The sequence below is a fragment of the Oenanthe melanoleuca genome, chromosome 1 (genome assembly GCF_029582105.1).
Source record: "Oenanthe melanoleuca isolate GR-GAL-2019-014 chromosome 1, OMel1.0, whole genome shotgun sequence".
NCBI lineage: Eukaryota > Metazoa > Chordata > Aves > Passeriformes > Muscicapidae > Oenanthe > Oenanthe melanoleuca.
The window spans coordinates 80,594,355-80,617,006 of NC_079333.1; the positions used below are offsets into that span (position 1 = coordinate 80,594,355).

A 22,652-nucleotide genomic window follows, 5' to 3' on the forward strand; every position below is an offset into this window, starting at 1 on the left:
CAAGAGCACAATACAGAGCTAAGACAGCTAAGTCAAGACAGATAGGGCTGGCAACACCATCAACCTTTTCACTGGCATTTCTTACCAGTTTTCATTCACAAACTCTACACGTTTTCATCTTCAGTCCTTTTCTCATACAACTCTGAACACAACTAATTTTCTTCTACAGACCATTTCCTTATACAACTCTATCTCCTTTTCTTCTAGACCTCTCTGTTAATTCAGACTCCATTCTCTTATTGGCACCTCATACTGATCCCTTTACTTACAGACCTCTTTGTTAGTTCTGACTCCTTTCTCTTAGTAGCAGCTTGTATGATTCCTTTACCTATGAGCAGTTTCACATAGCTTTGGTTCCTTCTTTCAACCTGCACGGCTGGCTGACCCAAAGCTGTCCCTTTCCCAGCCACCTGACCCTGTACTATCCCTCATACAACATCATCTTACCTTATCTGTCCCATAGCTCCTCACAGCACAGCCAGCACCCTTCTGACCCCTCTACATCTCCAACTACAAACACCTCTATCTGGTGGAAAGCTGACCTACTCCTTTATATCCTGTAAACTGACTGGCCAGGCACAGATGTTTCCAACCCTGGGTAATCAGTACAGCTGCAAGTCGTTGGGGAAGATTCCCTCCTGCACTACCCTAGCTCTCCACAAATATCCATGTCACTTTTGAGCTTGTGCTTTTGTGTATTCAACAGGATTATGAAATTTAGTTTCCAGGATTCTTCTTTTGAAGGATTTAGTAATCTCTCTTGAGGAGAAGGACCAGGAGGTCTGAAATAGCATGGCTGTCTTATGAAATGTTCTCAGAATAGTATCCAACCATTTTTGGCCTTCCTTCTCTCTTGCAGTTCCCTGTGCTGTATCACATTTGTTCTGTTTCTTTCATGCAGTCTTCACAGGAACTTTTGGCTTCATAGAAGAATAGTAATACAGAAGCAGATTACATGACAGGGTAATCATCACTGTGTCTGTGTCAATATGATGAAGAGTCTGCAAGACCAAGTGTTTTTTCCATTTTTCTTTCTAACAGTTTAGGCCTGAACTCCTTACTTCAAATACTGTTATTTGAAATCTCAAATCAAAGCAGGGACACCAACCCTATTATTATGACATTTTTTGTTTAGGCTGGAATTTCTAAGGAAGAATACACACCAAAATCATACCGGAATTCTTCTGGTATGCCAAGAATCATACAGATTTCATCTAAATTTCTAATCTCCCCTTATTCAAATATTTACTAACTATGCAAGGAAAATATCAGTGGAGCTGATGTAACTATTTAACAACCATTGGCATTTATGTTAAGCTAGACACTGTAAGAAAGAGCTTGACATCCTCCTACTTTTATGAACCTACTGCAATTTTCATAAATGTGACCTGACAAATAGAGGACCACATTCACAAAGGTATGAAGGCTAGGTATTAAATACCTATTTAATATTAGGTATTAAATACCTCCCAGTTTCTTAAATACTTTAAAAAAATTCTGTTCTCATTGAAAAATATGTGAAAGCAATTGCAAGAAAGCAAGAATCAGTTATCCCTGCTCCTATGTCTCCCAAGAAATGTAATTTGCTAGATAAATTATGGGGTAAGCACAGGAAACAGTCAGAAAGGAAGACAATGAGATCAGAATCTCACAACAGCCTTGAGAATTTATTCTGCTAGACCCCTGAATAGTTTCTATATCTTTACCATTTATAACTTTAAAAAACTCCCAAACAACAATTAGTAGAATTATTATATTACCGTTAAAATACCTGTTGCTAGTTTTAAAGCAGCCACTTTATGTACACCTTAATGTCTGAGATGTTTAACTAAAACATATCCAAAGCTCTGTGGTCAAAACCATCTGCTTTTGTGCAGTGTACAAAAAGTTAATAGTAGTTATGATAACAGCATCCTCTCACGAAATTTCTTTCAAGGGTTGCAAATGAAATTTGCAGAAGCAGGAAAAGAGCCACAAAGTTTCATGAGAAGACAGAAGTTTTACATGAAGAAAGCAGCTTGCCCAACACAACACAGTATGTAATAGAATCACCTGTATCTTAAGCCTGATGAAATGCAGACACAAAAGAAGACTGTGGTGGAAAGAACTTTGAGGAAGCTATAAAAACATATAAAGAACCTAGAATATCACTATTTTTGACCACATAAAAGCCACTTTTTGAGACCAAGAAAGAAAAAATTATGACTATTTTGGTTTAGAAGGAGGAAAGTGTACAGTGTTAGCCAAACCATGGAAGTGCTGGGATACAATACAACCCTGCAGGCTGTAGGCCTTTTTAATTGCAGAAATCAACCATTTGTATTGTTCTTCAGTTCTGTGTAGGCATTCAGCAGAAATACCTTTTTCTTGTACCAGAAAAAGCATATCTGAGTGTTCTTAAGAGTCAAGGGACACCATGTTCACTAAAGAAGCTTGAAAGAAAATGTAATACAATTCTTTAAATCTTATTTTTCAGCAATCTAACAAAAAAGGAAATTATATCCAAGTAGACTGATGATAAACTGTCCTGTGGAAAAAGAGAAGTAAGGTAGGGAGGTACTTCTGGATTTTGCTCATTGCAATAGTGGTGTGGAAAATGCAAATCATTGTTCTGATATTCAAATAATGCTGATGAATAGTACTCATTCTTTACCAATCAAAAAACCTTACAGAAAACTGAAGACGATTCTGTGGCCCATCAATGGTTTATAGGGGGTCACCCTGTATTTCAGCAATTTCTTCCTAACTACCAAGCACATTTATAATGCTGCTGGAATTGCTCTGTGAATGCTGTGATGTCTAGGTCTACATTCCCAGAAAGTTATACCATGAAGTCTTACAACAATTTGTCAACATCCATTTGCTTCCTGAATAAATCCATAACTGAAAGCACTAAGACCAAACTCTCAAAACTATAGTTTAAATTACGTCAATACCATTCAGGAATCCAGTAAACAGGTCAACATAAAAGTAATTACTCTTTCATGGAGCAATCATCAAAAGCTCAAACTCTAAAACAAAGTTGATAAACACTTGACCACTCAAAAATGAAATTGATTTAAGCCAAGAGATTTTCAATTTACCCAAAAGTAATTCAATACCCTTCACAGCAATTTAGCCATAGTTTTTCTAAACTAACTTTCCCAAATGTTGGCAATAAAGAATGTGAAGCTATGCATCATTGAACAGACAAGAATGGGAACTACTACTTTGTAAAGGAACTTTAACACTGAATACACTAATTCTAAAGTCTAAGGTCTTCAGGCCTATTAAAGTGGGAGAAATCAAGCTTTAAAAACTGGGACTAGACTAGAAAGGAGTTTCTTACCACTTTTTGTATGAAGGCTAGTACATTACCTCAAAGAGGAGGTACCTGTTAGGTATTGTCACGCTGTTTGTCTGTGGAAAAAACATTCAGCCTAGCTGCTCTTCAAATCTTTTTTAATACCCACTACTGTATAGATGAGACATTTAATTTTCCTATCTTACTGAAATTAAATTGCTCATTTGTCATACACCTTTTGAGACAACACTAAGGCTAAGTTCATCCATATTTGACAATCTGCTTGAATTCTGATAAGACAGAGCAGCAGACCTAAGATCAGTCCATTACCAAAAACTTGTGGCAGAATCTATCATTTCTCCAAGAAGTAAACTGGATTTCCTGCCAATGCAGTAAATTATGGCAGTATGTATTTTACTGCTACACATCACAGCACACAAGCTACATTGCAGAAAAATGAACATTATTCTAGTCCATGACATTGCATCTCAAACAAGGGCAGCCTAAGGCCCTTCTTTATCCAAGTCTCTATCTCCCAGGCCTCGTTTTAGTTACACAAAGTGGAGCTCTAGAGAAGACCAAATGTAGAAGCTGCCAAGGTGATAGTGGAAAAATCAATCTATGTTCATTTGCTCAGCCCCAACTTTTTGTTTTCCAGTCAGTTTCACCCTTGAGATTATATGAGACTCTCAAAAGGTCAGTGATGGAACAGAAGCCACAGAGAGATTCAAGTTTCATTTTATTACTACTACCTCCCAGAAACATTTTCATAGTGAGGCATTCACTGCCAGAGCTTAAGGCAACAAGAATGAGCTTGTAGGAGAGGTGGTTTTGTTTTATCAGAAAAAAGTCCATTCATCTTAAAAGCTTTCTATAATGCATACTTCTTTTTTTTCATCATGAGGGATCCCAACTTAATGACAGTACATAAATATGTTCTAGAAACAAAAACAGTAACCTGATCATAATCCAGAAAAATGTTTAAGTGTATGATTAGTACATTAGTAAACAAACAGACCCACTCTGACTAAAATTTAGTCCAGTACATGAGTGTTCTCTTACGTCACAGAGCAAAAAAGGAGCTTGTAAGATTTTCAGGGAAAAATACAAATACCCCAAGGCATTCCATTATTTTAGTGATTATCTGAACTCACCAACTGGAAAACTCACCCTTCAAAAATAACTGAAACCATCTCCCTACACAATTGCTTTATAAATAGATTAGGTAAGATAGTGAGATAGAGTCAGAAAAACACATTTCAAGTTAACAATGAACAGGGCATCAGCCTTGTGCTCAAATAGTGACTTGCACTACCTTTGAAAAGATGTCTGTGAAGGAAATACTTGGGGGTATTTCACAGCAGGTGAAAATGGGATGAAATCTGGCTATAAAGTAGCTCTGCCATATGATGGGAAGATTCACCAGGCTATGTTTCTATACTTGAAGATGTTGTAACAATAATTTTAACTATCAAGAAAACAGACATAAAAGACTGAAAGCATGGAAGAAATTCAGGCTTAATTATAAGCTTTGAGCAGTATTTTAGAAATATCAAGATCAAGACTACTCTTTTAGATATCTATAGTGTCCAGTGGAGAAGCAAAACGAGCATGTGGTTACTTTGAAACTGAAGTTCAAAGAAGTATACCCATACATTAAGGGGTAAAATGGAGTAAAAAATGCTTTTTTTTTAAAATGCTTTGTTTACACTTAACAAATGGAAAATATAGCACCCATAAAGATATATGACATAGACTAGAGAATGAACACAATAGAATGATGAAATACATAAAAGAAACACTCTGAATTGCCATTTAAGAACACTTGAGAATAAAGAGATGACCATATATCCAGCAGGTAACAAATTACTATTTTTATGGACAGAAAGTACAGTTTATAAGGTTGCTTCTCACACTCTCTTCGACATTCTTTCTGCACAGCTGTGTTAAAATGAGATTCCAGTTGCAAAAACCACATAGGTATAAAATTCTTCCTTCACTACCAATTTGTGCTGCAATCTCAGACTCTTGTAGCTACTCAGTTAACCCTGTATGTGTGAATGCACAAGTACACAGGCTTTGATGCCACTGAGGTTTAATACTCTATTTAATCTCAGAGTGTTTACCTTTCTATCTCACGTAACTACTTCTAGGGGATTTTTCTCCTGCACTATTTATGTCTAGTTCCCAGTTTGTATATTGGTCTCTTTCCCTTTTCTGTTATTTTATAGACAAGCCAGTATTGCTTATCTATAGAAAACCAGGCTACAGTAAGCCATGTTAAAACTATGTTTTACAAAACAATTTTTAAACCTTTACAGCTATTGACAAAAACTGGAGGGTTGACAAAAAATGGATCATGGATTTTAATGCAAAATCATATGCTTCGTGGGCACCACTTTTAAAAATTTTAAAAGTTTAAAAGACAGATAAATAAAAGATTTAGTGACACAGCATTCATACATCTGGTTTAGAATATAAAGCATGGGGAAATTTTTTAAAAACTGCGAGTTAATTCTAAAATTCAAAAAATTTATTAAAATAACTCCTTTAGAAGATCCTTAAGATTCTCTAATATAGTGGAAGAGTGTTCAATATAATTACAGATATAACGAAGTTTTTCAGTAAGAAAAGGTTGAATTAAAATCTTGCATCCTACAACGTAAGGTCTCTAATGACATTGCACCTTGAAATGAAAAATTGCAGATTTCTTTAAATTACTTTATTAAATTATGAAAATCAAGATAGAGATACAGAGTGCATATAAGAACATATAATTTGGCTCATGGAATGCATTTGTCATTTACTTTTAAATAAACCAGGTTTTCTATCCTTTAAATGAGTCTAAGCTTATATCCTATTGTTTTTTTAATAAAGGATAGGCATCAAGATATTTATACATAAGATGGCTTTCATTTATTAAAAAGACAACCTAAAATTTTTAAATGAACATTCATGTATCTCAAAATTTTAAATTTAAAAATACTCATGTTTGTCAATAATATCTACCATTTCATAATATTATGCCATAACTCAAAATGCTGAAATTACTTCTTTAAAGCTACTGCCACTCACAACCACTTCCTAGTATCACTCAGTTCATGATTCAGTCTGTTTTTCCTTGTTTATTATACACAATACCTATTTCTTCACATCAGGTTTTTTTAAACCATGACCCAAAGAAATCTTTCATGTCACAGACAAAGGAAGAGTCTCCTCTGTCTATTCAGAAAACAAGTTTCTATTGTCTTCATAAAGACATTATAATGATGAATCTCTAATAGAAGAGCATCCACATTACTGTTTGATTTTTTCTGGAAATCTTGAGGTTTAAAATAGACATACTGAAAGCACCCACAAAATGAGTCACTGATAAGACTTCTAGGGGAAGTGGCAGAAACTGTCTGCAAAAAGTCTGAAATGCAGGGTTAGCCATATATTCCTGTGGATTTTGCTCTCTTTGCCCAGAACACTACCTCTCCTTTGACTTGAAGCCCTTTTGAAGGGGTCCCTAACATTTCTTCCCCTCAGTCTAAAAAGTTTCATTCCTCCTTTTATTCACATACAATTCATCAGAGATTAACTTTGCTGCAAGTAGGTGTCTGATAGCAACTGTCTTTATCCTGACTGTTAAAGAAACAGTTAGATATTAATATTCATAATTCAAGTCTAAGCATAATTGCAACAGTTAATAACATCTGAAGAGCTTTGCTCTACAAAATTGGCTTGAACATTCAGCTGAACACCCATTGAAAAAAACACCTTAAAAAAAATTATTTCCTAGGCTTCACCCACTAGATGAAAATCACTGATGATAACTGATCAGAAAATATACATGCAGAGTTTGATTTCTAGAGAAGCTCCACATGATTTTCCCTCAGAAGTGCTGCAGACCAAGAAAAGAGTAATTGAGCTCAGGTCTAAGTTTGGAAGTACACAGCAGGAAAGTCTGCCCTGTATGTGTTGATGATCTCACTCTTGAAGAGATGGAAATCAATGTAATCATTCTTCTTCTTGCTCAATCAACCATCACCTTACCGAGTTGCCTGGACAGAGCTGCTCAACTTTTAATAATAATTTAAGGGAGAAAAGTTAAAAGTTCTTGTCCTGGTGAGAAAAAGAGCATAGGTAGGTTCTAAGAAGAATCCCCTTTTTTTTTCCTCCTGAAATGGGATTTTCATGCCTATTCCTCTCCCCTTGAAATTTCAGTTTTATGACAGATATTAGGCTGAAGATGGTCCCCCTTCCTTCCTCTTCCTCTGACACAGGTAATTTCTAGCTACTGTTTCTGTTCAGCACTTGATGTACCCATGCTTCAATGGTTCACATGAAAAACTGCTTACTTAAAAGTAAATAAATGATTATTTTTAATTCCAAAAAGTTTTTTATTTTTTCTTCCAGTATACCAAATCATGACTACTGAATACTGCAGCCAAACAGTTGAAATAACACAAACTGGGGGGAAAGAAGCTTCTCAATCAGTTCTGCCACTGCAGAGACAAGTCATCATACAGCACAGTTGCCTGCAATTTTGTGGGGAGGACTTGCCATCTTCACTGTAAATTTGAGACTGCAAGATCACTACTGCTCTCTTATGTATGTCTGGACAAACTCCAAAGTAACAGAGCAGAAATGGAGCTTTAGGACATAAGTTTGCTACATTTGAGTGCCTAATGTTAATTTCCTATATTGGTAATTAGGTTTGAGAAAAGAAATAAAGTTCAAAAGTACTGAGGTAGGTCAGATTCCATTTCAGTGGGATGTACTGCCCAAAAGCACATATTAAATAAGGTCCATTTCTATTCAAAAGTTTAAATAAAGCTTTAGGCAGTTTCGAGTCCTTAAAACTTCAGGTACCTAAATTTTATATTTCATTACTTTATTTATCATTCTTCCCCTACACACTACACATATTTTTTCTTCAGCTGTAACCAAGAAGTATCTCAATGTCATTCACTCATTAACTATCCTAACAAGATAATTTACTGCAAAAGAGATAAAATATGCATTTTTAAAACTGATATTTTGGTGTATTTATTTATCTTGGTGCCATAGGGTATCTTGAACTCAAAGTTAATGCATAAGTAAGACTGTGCTACAATAATCTTCCAAAACCCACTGATTAGTCCTATCACTAAGTTTTCCTTCTTTCTACCTGAAGTAGCTTTGATGAAATGCTTTCTTCTTATTCCACATACGTTTCCAGCGCCCCAAAATTCTACTTACAAATTCAGAGAGGCAAAAGCAAAACCACATTGTCCCCATTGCTTTTGAACAGAGTACCCATTCCTAGAGTAAATGCAAGCCAGAGTACCTTCCAATAAATTATCCTCCAGAGAAGTCATTACATTAGGCCGTCAAGGAAGGGCAAGATAATTAGCTATTTATTAGTTTAAGGATGGAACAGCTACTCCCATTGCTTGACATTCAGTGCTTCACATGAAATATCAATCAACACATTTCACAGTCGTTGAATATGACATCAAGTTGTCCACAACACATAATTTGTTCTGTATTTACTTGCCAGATTTTCCATTGCCAGGGTGCATAGAAATCTCTGACCACCTTGTATTTGATATGCTACAATGACTTGCCTTCTTTCATATTTATAGGCAAAACCAAAGAACAAGACTGAACAGACACCTTTTAAATTCAGGAGCTTTTCTTCCAAAAATATAAAAGATACATGCAATGCATTCATTAGATTCTTACAGGAACATTGTACATGGAAGCCTTTGAATGCCACTGTGGAAAAGACACATTGCTTTGAAGAGGTTATTTTAAAATCTTTAAGTACAGTAAGATATTAACAGGTCCTCCTTTTCAAAGTTGTATTGAAAAAAAAAAAAAAGTCAACATAATTTAAGAAGAGGATTAATATGATGAATCCAAACTCAGAAGTTGCAATAGAAGCCACAGCTACCCATAGCCCTGTAGCTACATAAACATTCAGCTTGCATTCTAAATCTGAGTATGTTGCTGCAGCACTGAGGTAAGACCTGGAGTTCAGATTGTAACAACTGACTGACCATAGGTTTATTATTGCCAAATTACACATATTTAGACATTTTTTACACATTTTCGGTTTGTCCTGCAGTACATCTATATATAACTTCTTCAAAATTATACTTAAACATTCAAGATTGTTGGTAACTCAATGAAAGAAAAGCAACCACTGAAGAGAGGAATTCCAAATAAATATGCTGTTATTATATGATGACTTTCATTAACTCCACATTATGAAGCTCTGTATATCTGATTGCCTCTTGAAACAACACCTCAAGAGTTTTTTTGAAAATGGCTTCCCTTCATACTTCTTTTTTCCTAAGATGGCCATTTTACCACTGAAGATCTACCAGTATTTTTCAACAGACAACATAGAGCATAATATTCCTTGTAAGTTTGTTCTCTTGATGAGACACAAAAAACAGAATTATAGCTGAAAATATAACCAAATCAGAATCAAACCAACTTATCACTCTGGTATTTATTGTCTTTTACAAAAGTTAGTATTGATGCCAAGATCAGCAATCCAGCCACTTACCATATTTATTGATGATACAGGACCAATGCTGTTAACATAAATGTCAACATCAATAACTGTTGGTTTTACTGTGGAGAAAAAAAAAAATAGTATTATTTTGCAGACAATGTAAGTAATCACTTTAAATACTTTTTACCCAAATAACTATAGGGTCTTTTTTCAGGTACAACTACTGAGAAATATGGATATGTATTTTTAGGAAAACATGGCTCTATTTCTCCTGTCCAACAAAAAAAATTTGCCATAAATTAAAACCTGTACCACTTCATCATCATGATTCCAGTCTGTCTCAGCATCAATTTGTTAAAGAAACTTTCAGTGCTAGGCACAGTAGCTCAAAGTCAAGCTCAAACCTAAGATGTCTGACATGAAAGTAGAAATAATGCAGCATATTACTTTTTCCCTTTGCTTCAATATTCAGGTCCTTTATCCTGTTTGTTCCACATCAAAACAATCTTCCCAGATTTCTGCATCTCATCAGCCCTGAAATCATCCTAACTTAGAGTACAATCTCTATGAAATCTGATTAGCTAAGCAACCTAAACAACTCTTCTTTCAATTTAGACTCATTCCCTTCAGTCCACGTTGCCTTTGCACTCTTTTCATTCAAAGGCTTTTGAATTTTATTTGGTTTAGTCAATGCACACTTCTCATAAGATTTTCCATGTTTTCAGTCTTCGAGGACTTAATAAGCCAAGACAAGCTCTGAATTCCTTTCTTTTGCTGAGGCCATTAGGATTTCTCTTTCTTTCAGCCTCTTTGGTGTCAGTGTAGCTGCTAGACATGTTTGAGCTCTTATTGGCGACATAACCTATCTCTAAATTCCACTCTTACACTGAAAGATACATTAATTTTTTAACTTATACTGCCATTCTTCCAACCCCATAGGGTATATATTAAGCTCTAAATTGAGATCTAAATTAGTGGCTTACTTTCTCCTGAGTTAGCTGACTCAAAACCAAGTATAAATAAATTCTGTTTTAACTTACATAGTAAGAATTGATGCACACCTGCCTCTAGTAAGCCAGCAGCTTCTGTTGGACATCTTTCTTTCCCACAGAATCACCTTCTCCTCTACATGGTTTTCAAAAATCTCCAGAGAATATTCAAACCACGGAAGTTTGGAAACTGTGCTGGACTGTTTTGACTCACCTCCAAGCCTCCTAGGATGAGGAAATGCAGGCAAATCAGCCATTCAAAACTCAGAAAGCTTTCCTCTAGGAAGCTGCTGAGCAGAGAAGTGAGGAACTTCTCAGTTAAATACCCAGGTTCTGTTGAAGCCTGTCTCTGGTAACTATCAGTCAATTGGTCTAAAGCCATCTGGCACAAAGCTGAAGATAGACAGGAATCTTCATGTGTAAAGATGAAAATATTTTTTGCCTGCATCCCCCAAATTTCAGACTATCAAAGAGGTGTCAAGCAGTTTTAAAGTATTTAAAAATATAGATGATTATGAAAAAAAAATGCTGGCTTGTCCTGTAAGACTTTGGTATGTTCATGTCATTAGGAAGGCTGTATCACCTCTTGCAAAAACAGACATTGAACTGGGTACAAATAGTGGTTAAAGATTATAACCATTCTCTCTAATTCATCAAGTAACACATATTTCTTGACTGTGTATGGTCAGAACATCCAGGATTATTTAAGGTCATGGTTTCAAACTGTCTGAAGTACTGGCTGATAAACTCAGATCTTCCCTTCAGCAAAAGAAAATGTGAATTCAGCTGAACAAGTTCAGCTGATTAAAGCAATTCTAATTGTACCCAGCTAATAACTAAATAGGAGTCTAGCAGCTTCTGGTAATGAGTTGCCTCAAAATGCAGTAATAAATGTCATTACACAGGAATTGGTAATAGCGAGGAACTACAGCTAGTTCTTCTACCAGAACAGCATTCATGGAATGAAGAGCTCTAAGCTTTATAGGGCTATGCACATGTCTACCTGGGAGCTCAAGGCTAAGGAGTTTGGTGAACATTAATGGCACCAGACTTAGAGAGGTAAATTGGCATGCAACTGAATCTTGGCAGGATGGGGTACAAAATTCAGGACAAAATTTCACAGTGCTTGAAATCCGTTTTTGTTTAATCACAGCAGTTAAGTATATAAATAGAATATCAGGTGATAATTTCTCCTGAATGTGCTGGACCAAATTCTCTTACAGTGAAAAGTTAAAAAAAAAAAAAAAAAAAAAAAAAAAAAGCACTGCTTGTTAATGCTAAAGAGAATTTGAAGAGAATTTGATCTTACTCACAGTATAGGTCTAGCCCTGAAACATACTAAACAACAGTCACTTCTTCGATCAGACATTTCCAGTGAACTTAAAATTGAAAATAAATAATAAAAAGATACAGGTAAGCTATTCTACTTGTTCAAATCTAAAAAAAAAAAAAAAAAAAAAAGAAAAAATTGAAAGTTTCTTTGAATTATGGTATTTTCCAAGGCAGAGATAAAAAATACTATTGTAATTTGATTGTATGATAAATGTGTGTTCAGGTTTTAAAAGGAAAGATAGAAGAGCATAGTTCTTGTTGCATGTGTCCTTTCATGGACGTAAACACATACAAACAAACACAGGATTATTAGGTATAAATTTTATCTTCGTTATAGTAAGTTTTTATTCTAAATACCAACCAAAATTAAGCTAAGTTTTAAGATTATTTCCTCCAAAATACATTATGAAAAAGGAAATAACTGAGTCTTAAAGTTATCATGTCTTATTAGAGAGAACTTGCCCTACAATGCTCTTAAAAATAAACTGAGTTTCATGGAAAGATGAAATAGCTACACTGTCAGGAAGGTTGGACAGGTGATCCACTGTGATCCTTTCCAAACATGCTGTGATTCTGTGATTCTGCAATTTCAATGCCTGCTCAGTTTTTCTGCATACTGCATGCATTTGTGAACACTCAGTTCATGAAGGAATTTAAGCCACACATGGAGTTGTTGAGCTGGAGATGCATCTTTTTTTCTTGCACTAGAAGAGTCCTCACAGAGTTGTTGACAGAACAATGAAAGTGTTAATACCTCACTAAAAGTTGACAATAAGTTTAAGTACTCAGCTTCAGTACTGTTTTGTTATTGGCATAAACCCAAGATAGTTCTTAAGAGCTGTCAGAAATTTAGAAAAATTACTGGCAGAACCATGTGTATACAACATGCAAGAGAGCAATCAAAGGTTGTCAACAAATGTACCAGCCTTCTCAAAGTTCTTTGAAATATTATTTAATACATGGCAGTAAGTTTCCCTAAAAGACAATGTAAGCCCATGTGAGCAACTGCAGTGTTACACTGCTACTCAGTGCTTCCTAAGGTACCCTAGCTGCTTCTCAGAGTAATTTAATCTTCAAACATGCTGGTTGTAAGTGAGGAAGGGATTTATAAAGCCAATCAAAATGTTTTTCAACAAAACTAAGGTCATCTGATCCAAATGCCCTGGCTTTGAGACAGAGAGTGTTTATATTCCAGTCAGCTTTGTAACTATCACATTGCAAAGACACTCCCAACAAGTAGTGCCTACAAAAAGAAACCTGACAGTTCAAAAGAAAGAACCTCACAGGTCAAAACACACCTAGGACAACTATAGGATTCATCTAGTCCTGCACTGTGGATTTACAATGGTGAAAAAAACAGTACCTGAGCTTGAATCTCAGTAAAATCCATTAAGACATTACTGCTGGATATATGTGAGTTGATCATGTGTATAAAAAGCTCAACAGATAAATCAGGAGAATTTCAAAAGACTCTTGAGTAAATCAATAAAGGGAATATAATACAATTTCATGTCGTGTAGGGGGAAAATCTGCAAAAAAAGTTCCTGTCATTTTATTATGCTTATTTACTACTCTGAATCATCCTATCCTTTTAAAATATCTCTCAATTTTTGATAGATCTCTACTATTCAGAACTGATGCTTATTTCATGAATGAAACAACTTTTCTTCCTTCAGAAAGCTTCCTCCACATTTGAAGTCTGTCCAAAAAGCAATAATGTTCCTGCATAAATCATAAATATTTAGAAATATTTTTAAAATTTTAATATTGAGAAACATTTTTACAAGCTCAATTAAACAGAGTATTTCTTACTTATTTTTTGTTGAGAGTTAACCTTTCCTACATTGTTTAACCAACTCCCAGGTTTATTCTGGTTTTACCCAACACAGCAGTGGTAAAAAATGTTATAGATCAATACATACACATTTATACAAGCAAAGCAACTATAAGTAGATTTTTAGAAGACACATGACTACATAAAAATCACAGTATGATCTCTGTTCAAGAACGACAGGGCCACTTGAATTCTGCCCAAATTTCCTAAGACTTCTGAATGCAAATGACTAACAAGATTGGCTCTGCAGTAATAAGATATTTTTTTATATTGCTCTATAATGATATTTTACATTCTCTCATTACCACATAAATTGCTATTTTTAAATTGGGACAAAGCTGTAATAAATCATTACACAGTTATTGGTAACTGCAATAGTAGTGGTTACAGTGTTAATTTTTACTTTGCATTAGTGATGATGACTATTCCAATTTTCCTACATGACCTTATAGGCAACATCTATTTACCTAGCTATTCCTATGAAACAAGCTGTTATGCTAACAAGTCACTTCTCAAGACTAAATATAGTCAGCTAACACATCTCCATTTTACAATAAATGTTTACAACATTTGAAGAAAAACCTGGTAACAGCAAGTGTTAAGCCATCATCCCTGGAGGTATTTAAAAGTTGAGTGGATGTGGCACTTAAGGACATGGTTTAGTGTTGGATTTGGCAGTGTTAGGTTAAGGGTTGGACTCAAAGATATTAAAAATCCTTTCCAACCTAGATTATTTGATGATTCTCTTCTACAATGCTACTAATGTATCAGTGAGGAAAACTAAAAACCCTCATTCTTCCTGCATGGCTTGAAAACAGATAGATGTCAAAGTCCTACACTAGCTACACACACAGGAACTCTGATAGAAATTATATCCATCTGTTTTAGGTTCAAACTACCGAAATAGAACTGCAAATGAAAATCACATGAAGAAAGGAAGTTTGGATTAAAGCAATACCAGGATGAGAACACAGTCCTCTAAAAACAGTATTTTTTTTTTACATGCTAGGTTTGGTTGTCATTTTGTCCAAGAGTGTGAATGACAGTGTGCACATAAACGGACTCCCTCAATTAACTACAAATTACTTTTATTCTTCATTTCCCACCATAACTATCAATCAACCTTCAGCACTTTCATCCTTCATTTACCATTCTCTAACACACGAGCTGTAATTTTTCAAGTATTATGTCGTGGAATGAAAACCATAGATCTTAATGGTTAGGCTTGTTTTTCAATCAATCCCTACAGTTTTAATTTTTGTTTTACTTATATTCATCAGAGGGGAGAGTTCTGTGTGATACCATTTGCTCCTGCAGTCTAGCAAACTAGCAACCAGGGTCTGGATGAATAATAACAACCATAAGAAAACTATACAGATGCAAAAATTAGCAACAATGTTTTAAATAATATGTGCAGAACATAGTATGTCCCTGTTTAAAGATGACAGAACAATTAGTTTGTGCCATGATCTCAAAATGGCAACTGAGCATCTTTGCAGTTCACAAGTACTTGCTAAAAAACATCTTTAATGCCAGCATAGTCTGGGAAAGAAGGAAGGAGAAAGAAGAAAAGGATTTTCTTATGTAATTAGTATCCCAGACTTTCTCTGACTCTTACCTAACTTCAACTCATGGCATCCAGAAAGTTTTTATGCTGTACTCCCATGATCCTCTCAGATTAAAAAATACAATAGTGAAGCTAAAGAAAAGAAGAGAGAATAAGAACTAGCAGGTTCTACATTTAGTTTTGCAGGTGACAGCTAAGACTAAGAGCTAGGCAAACATTAACTGTCAACCAAACTTTCCTACTTACATTGCTGTTCTAGAAAAATATTTCGTCTATGTATGCATCAAGCCATTTCAGCAGATGAAATTGTCAGGAAATAAAACATAAATAAAAGTTATCTGTGTAAATGAATTATTTACATTCACAAAGAGAAGGTTGTATTTTAAGGGAGCTTGCTGTTTAGTAACTGGGTAAAAGGTCTCTTTCTCCAACACACAAGTAGTACTTTTTTTCAACCCAACAGACTAACAGAAGATGTAAGTATTGCAAAGATACAAGTGGCTTCTTAAAAATGCGAGAAAGGAGCATTTTATATAGGCAAAGTATTGCATTACCTGGAGTAAATTATTGGCAGTAAGCCAATAAGAAAAGCATACAATATATGAATACTAAATATCTGAATACTAAAATATTTCTATATATTGAAGTACAGAAAGCTTCAAATTAAAGTGTTGCTTTCCAGCATTTTATTTAAATCAGATGATCTAAACAAAACAAAGCAAAAGGGAAAAAAAAAAAGGAAAATAACCAAAACTCTTAAATACTTGGAAAAATGAAACTGGGCTGCTGTAGAGAGGTTTAAGCAGAAACATTGCATTGCAGGGCTTCAGGCTCAAGGCACTGGACTAAAATTTCTTTACTTATACTTTCAGTATGGCACATTAAAATTTTACCTGAGAAAAGGATGAATAAAAAGTAGGATGTTTCCCCTGAGGGTTGAAAAGCTCTGAACCAAAGCAGGTCAGAAAGCCAAGATAGAAATTCCCCTGTACTCAGTCTATGGTTAAGTGATTAGAAAAGCAGAATTCAGGCATGAAGAAAGCTCACTGTCAAGATCCTGTCCTAATCAGAGTTGCTCCCATGCAGGATTTTGAAAGAGCCTATGTTTAATGCACTGGATCAGCACCAAACCAAGACTATGTGCAAACAACCTATTTGTTTATGTAATCTTTCAAAACTCAAACATATATCACAAAAATCTGAAACTGATATTTTGGAGTGTTCATACAGTAGTTTACCTTTAATTTGCTAACCTTGCTATTAATATTCTAGAAATATTCATGGCCAATACTGCAAAATAAAGCATCAGTTCCTGAAAATGGTAGAGAATTAGAACTCCTGCAGAATCAAAAGAAATCCCTTCTATCATCCCACCTACAACAGAGATCACTCTCATTTTCATTGAACAGCAACCCTTTCCTCAGGAATATTACTCTTCTTGAGGATTTCTAGTTAGATGGCTAAATCAGAACAAAAGTATCCGTAAGGAAGACAATCCACTTCTACTCCACCAAAAAAAGAAGAAAAATGGAAGTATCAGTGAGAATAATGAAAGCATTACTGATTTTTTTTTTTATGATTTTTTTCATTGAGCTCTCACTATATTCCACCCTGTTTCCTACTAGATCTTAGCCACAGCACTCTGTCCTCAAGAACAGGTTATTCAAGTTTATTCTTCCATATAAATCTAAATTAGACTAATCTCTACAATCTTCTGCAGTGCCCAGTTCTACAGAAGTTGGATCCAGGACTATGGCTTTCCCCTCCTGAGCACTGCCATAATACTAACAGAATTTACCCCTTTTCTCTTTTCCATGTGCTCTAACTTTACACACAAGTTGTCTTTTCAGGTACAACTATCTATGATCAATCCTGAAGCAATGAATGTCTCTCTCACCACTTCATGTTATAAGATGCCTGACACTGTCTTGTAGGACAGTACAAAAAAAGACTTACAGCAGAAAGCAGTAATTTGACCTTGCATGACACTTCACAGCTTTCTCTGCACTATGATCTGGAAAATATTTTGATCTGTCAGGCAATATGCAACCCTCTGTCACCACATATGGGGAAACCTAGCTGGAGCTAATTTAAAGAGCATCAGGTGTGGCAATCAGCACTAGCAAAAATAACTTGACAGCCCCTGTGGTAATCACCTGTGGTGCACTTCAGGGTTCATTTCTGTGCAACATGGTAGGAAAGCAGGTCACACAGGAGAAAGGTTGTGGTACTGCTTCAGAACTCAAGATTTTCAGTAGGATTGTGCCTGGAAAGGGCCATATCCTTTAAAAAGCAACAGAGTTGTTTCTTCTCAACCAACAGATTTGCTCCTTGCACACTCTGAGAAACTGGTTACATTAGTTACAGAGAAAACCTTTAACTGCTTTAAAAGAGAACTGCTGTTAATGCTCCCAAGCAGCAAAGTAAAGCACATCAGACAGAGCTTAGTCTTCTGTGCTTGCTGATTCAAATTAGCCCATCTATTTGTACCAGCAATGCTTGTACAAACCTACTCAGGGTAGTGAGAGCTGCACAGCAGTATCTGAGACTGCTCTCATCTTCAGAAATATGGCTAATGGTTATAAAGATACTGGAGGAGTAAAGAAAACCAGCATGACTCTCAAGGCAGCTAGAACTGGTGGAGTCAGGATATTACATATTCCAAAGTGAATTTATTTGTGCTTATAAATACATAATAAACACAGATGACCACCAGAGTCTGCAAGGATCAAACAATTTTAGAGGATCCAAGAGGAAACCACAAGTTTCTGCAAAGGGAAGGGAGGAAGGAAGGGAGGAAGGGAGGAAGGGAGGAAGGGAGGAAGGGAGGAAGGGAGGAAGGAAGGAAGGAAGGAAGGAAGGAAGGAAGGAAGGAAGGAAGGAAGGAAGGAAGGAAGGAAGGAAGGAAGGAAGGAAGGACTGTTGTGTTTTCTTTTATTTCTTTTTGTTTGTTTGTGTGGTGGGGTTTTTTATTGCAATTTAAATTTTAGAACTGTCAATCCAAGAAAAAAAAAGAGCAATGACAAAATAAATTCTGGTTCATCCGTAGAATCTAAACAAAACTGAGATTTTTTTTAGCTGCAATCATTCTGTTCTCTGTCCTGTTGATTTTCCTAATATTTCTGTTTTCATTTTATTAACAAAGAGGAAGTAAAATTTCAGGGCCAGAACCTGGTCCTACTAAATTTCAGGATTTAAATCAAGGTGACATGGGAGGCAAAAAGCACACTTGCAGGGTAGCAAGTCTTACTGCACATAGAAAACAACACATATCCATTGAACAGGTCTTCACTTCAAAACACTTTGAAACAAAGCACAGAATACCTGCCTATAGAAGAGATGTTAAGACCTTCAAAATTCTTAATTGATTTAGATTTTTTCTAGGATTGATGCCTTTCATACCATGCAAGAGACCTGAGTATCTCAGATCTATAACTGTAGCTGGTAAAAAAATAGGTGAAAAGATGCTTTACATCATAAAACACTTTTCTTTTTGATCTAATCAGTACACTGTTATTAGCTGTTCAGTATAAAGTACTATATATTCTTTCTTTTTTTTTTCAATTAAAAAAGACGTGCATTATTTGTGGTATAATGGAAACTTTCCAGATGCCACCAATAAAATAAAAACCCTCAAAATCCATAATATTCATGGAGACAAGAAGTGTGCCAAGTGTGTGGCCACAGGGGATGCAGTCAGGCATTCCCCTGCTGGTAGAACACTGCTTTGTTTCCAAAGATCAAAGGCCCCTTTCAGCGAGACAGGTCCTGTTAAGGTATCATTTGCTAATAGCTTTCACAGGTCAACTGCTTTGCCTAATATTTAGGTTGTTCAATCCACTCTTTAAAGATCCTGGCTTGGAACCTTGCAGGTGATGCCTGAAGTGCTGAGTGTAGATTGTGCTCATGATGTGAGCTACATGTGGAAGCTGAGACGAAGTATAGGCCAGGATGAAGGGGGGAAAAAAAAAAAGTCCTAGCCTTGCATCCAAGCAGTGACCTACACACTCTTTACAGTGGTTTAGATGTGCTTGAGTGACAGAGGAGGAAAGAGGGTAGCTAAGTGTCACTGATGGCTGTACTGCTGGCCTGGAGGAGATTGACTGCGGATAACTTAGGTGCCCATAGTATGGCAAAAGGGCACTCAGAATATGCCTGTACCAGGCAGGACTCACATAAACCTGATCTAGCCAAAATACCAATAGCCAAATTGCCCTGAGAAGGATGAAAAACCACATAGAAGCCACTGCCTGGCAAGCATCACTTTGATAGGTTTTATTCACCACAGTCTTCTCCTCTCCATGGTTTTTCGTTGCAGAACTATCTTCCCAAGTGATCTGAAACTGGCAATCCTAACCTTAGAAAGTGCAAAGTATTTCCTAGGCCTTTCTGACTGCATTCAGAACAAAGACTATTTTCTCAGAACCACAGCTAAAGCAACACATTGTTAGAAATAGTGAATTGCAAGAAAGGATTGAAAAACTGAGTGAAGAGCAGTGTGACATGAAATGGTGAGTGTCCCTGTCCTGTGGGTCAGACAATTCACTTCCCAGCAGTACCATGCTAATGTAAAGGCTGTAATGAGTAGGTGACTATTAGTCCTGGATTTAACCCTCAGTATTGGCTGAACTTCTGCTTGATTCTGAGAATTACTTCTTGCTTCTTCTACTGGTTCACTCCATGCTCTGATCTCCAAAATATGCATTTTCTCATTGTATGCTCTATGTTACCTGGTAGACTAGCTTTGTGCTCTAGCTGGTATGTATCATGCTTTAGTGTATTGGTATTAATACTGAGACCTTCAGGGCAACAAGACAATCCTGTTGCCAGTTCATGCCAACCACCCAGTTTGGAGGCCAACCAGCTCCCAGAAGGAAAGGAAGATGTGCTTGTGTGTGAGGCACCAGCCAGCAATCCAGGGAAGTTATCTGTAATGCCTGATTCTCCAGCATTCCCCTTGTGTTCTCCTTGACAAATGCAACAGCTCTGCAACTTCAAAAGGGCAATGTTATTTATCCACATCAAAGGTAGGAGAGGTGCAAAGAGGGACCAGGGGAGGAAGCAGAGATGAACTAACTTCTGTAGCATTTGAACAACTCAGCTCAGATTCTGAAATAGCCAGATTGCTATCAAAGACAAAAAAAGGCCTAGGACCAAGATGCTTGATAGAAATGGATGTAGTTGAAAACTGTAAACTCTGTTTGATATATGAGGAGCTGTGTAATTTGACTCTTTTCTCTAAAACAGGATTTACGAAATGTGAAGAGACAAAAGGAATTATGTTGGTAACAAGGACTTTCCTGTGCTGTAATGTATGTCTGACCTCTACTGATATTATGGAAACTGACATGGGGACTTTGAGTCATTACTTTGCCCCACATAAGCATAATGCAATTCACTCTGCCTTAAGTCAGTGATTTGAGGACACAGTCTACAAAATAAATAAAAAAATTTGTGTAATTGTCTTCTACATGTTGATATGGGTGGGAAAGTGCATTAAAGCACCTCTCCATCAGATATTAGGGATAGCTAAATCCAGTATGACAAACTAAGTCATACTGAGAGATAAATGTCCCTTTTTGATAAAAACAGACACACCTATCAAATAAGATCTTTATAAATACCATGGAAAATCAAAGTAATAGCTACAACTAAGAACCAAACAGACCCTTTCTTTCATAACACAGGATATTCTTTTTTTTTCTGCTAATGTTGCATTATTCTGTATGATACACTAATAATTGTAATGATGACTACATGCAGATGGCTCTTACTTCCCTCTAAACTGATCCAAAGGAATCACCTAGAAAGTGTATCAATACATGTGCCATTAGCAAATAATAATTTCACTTATAATCAGTGGTAAGAATTCTCCCTCTAATCCATGCAAATATTTAGGAAAAGCAAATTTTATCAGGGGAACGTTTTGAGTATTCCCCATTCTCAGTTCATTCTGAAGCACATGTGAGGTACAGTAAAGATAAATGAAAAATTGTCTCTGATTTCTGTCATACAAACTTGCTGTGAACAAACTGAGCAGCAATTGTGCTACAGCCATTATGCTCTAGGGATGCAAACCAGGAAAAAAGAGCATAACTACAATAGGTGGAGCACAAAAAAAAGAAAAGAAAAAAAAAAACTAAACAAAACAACGAAAAAAAACCCAAACCAAAAGAAACACAAAAGAAACCCAAAAAGCTCCCAGAAACTCCCAAAAAATCCCACAACTGGTTTGAAGCCTAATTATACAAATTAAAACAATAAAATAACCCAAGATGGTTACATGCAGGTACCTACTGGCTCTTATTTAAATTTTATACTTATATATAGTCGTGCTGACCACAAGACACTGATTGTATACAATTTCTTTTGGAGATGTCTGCTGGTTTGTGGAAGATCATCTGGAATTGCCCTATATACAGGCAAACCCCAGTGCCTCTTCTCAGCATTAAGGAACATAACTTTCAGGATCATATTTTGAAGAGAATAGGTGCACATTCTTCTCTTGCTGTGTCTTACTTTTTTGTTTTTAAAATGCCAAGATTTTGTTTGCTTCTCAGAGTGTGAGATTTTTCTGCATGGACTGGATGACAAAAAACGTGTGTTCCTTCCTCTGCCAAAGACCTGCTGAATACCTAAGAACTAGCCCTTCCATATCCTTACTCAAACTCTGTACAAACCAAACAGATTTTAGGACCCTAAGCTACTGCCAGATTTCTTTGTGAGAATTAGCATTTTTAAAATACTGACTTGGAAATTAACTTCAGCCAAAAAAACTTAATCTACACTTCCCCAGATATTTCTGCACACTTCCAGAATATAGCAACATGCCTTCTCTGCACCCAGAGCAGCTCATCCTCACTTGTGCAGAAAGTAGTACTTACTTCCAATATCTGGCCGCAGCTTTTTGTCATACTCTCTCAACAGCTTGTTTAGTATGAGAGTCACATCTCTGTCTTGTGTTTTTGGAGCTAAAACCCATTTTTGGTTAGCTCCATCTTCATATTCGTCCTCTTCAACCTTTCTAGAACTGCAAAACAAATGAAATAGATGTTATTTTGCATAACTAAAATAGGATGCAACAAGGTGCAGCAGGATGCAACAGGTGCAACAGGATTTTCCCATTAACAATTGTTGAGTATCTGTGGATAGGT

At 36.0% G+C, this 22,652-nt stretch overlaps 1 protein-coding gene across 1 annotated transcript in view; it reads right to left on the reverse strand.

The window, feature by feature from the left end:
- Nucleotides 1-22,652, reverse strand: part of GABRG3 (gamma-aminobutyric acid type A receptor subunit gamma3) — a 283,956-nt gene that overhangs the window by 258,098 nt on the left and 3,206 nt on the right. Inside the window, exons 2-3 of the mRNA XM_056498845.1 lie at nt 22,383-22,528; nt 9,828-9,895 (exon numbers count right to left, since the gene is read on the reverse strand). Of these exons, the coding sequence (XP_056354820.1) occupies nt 9,828-9,895; nt 22,383-22,528 (214 nt within the window). The remainder of the gene's footprint in view (nt 1-9,827; nt 9,896-22,382; nt 22,529-22,652) is intronic.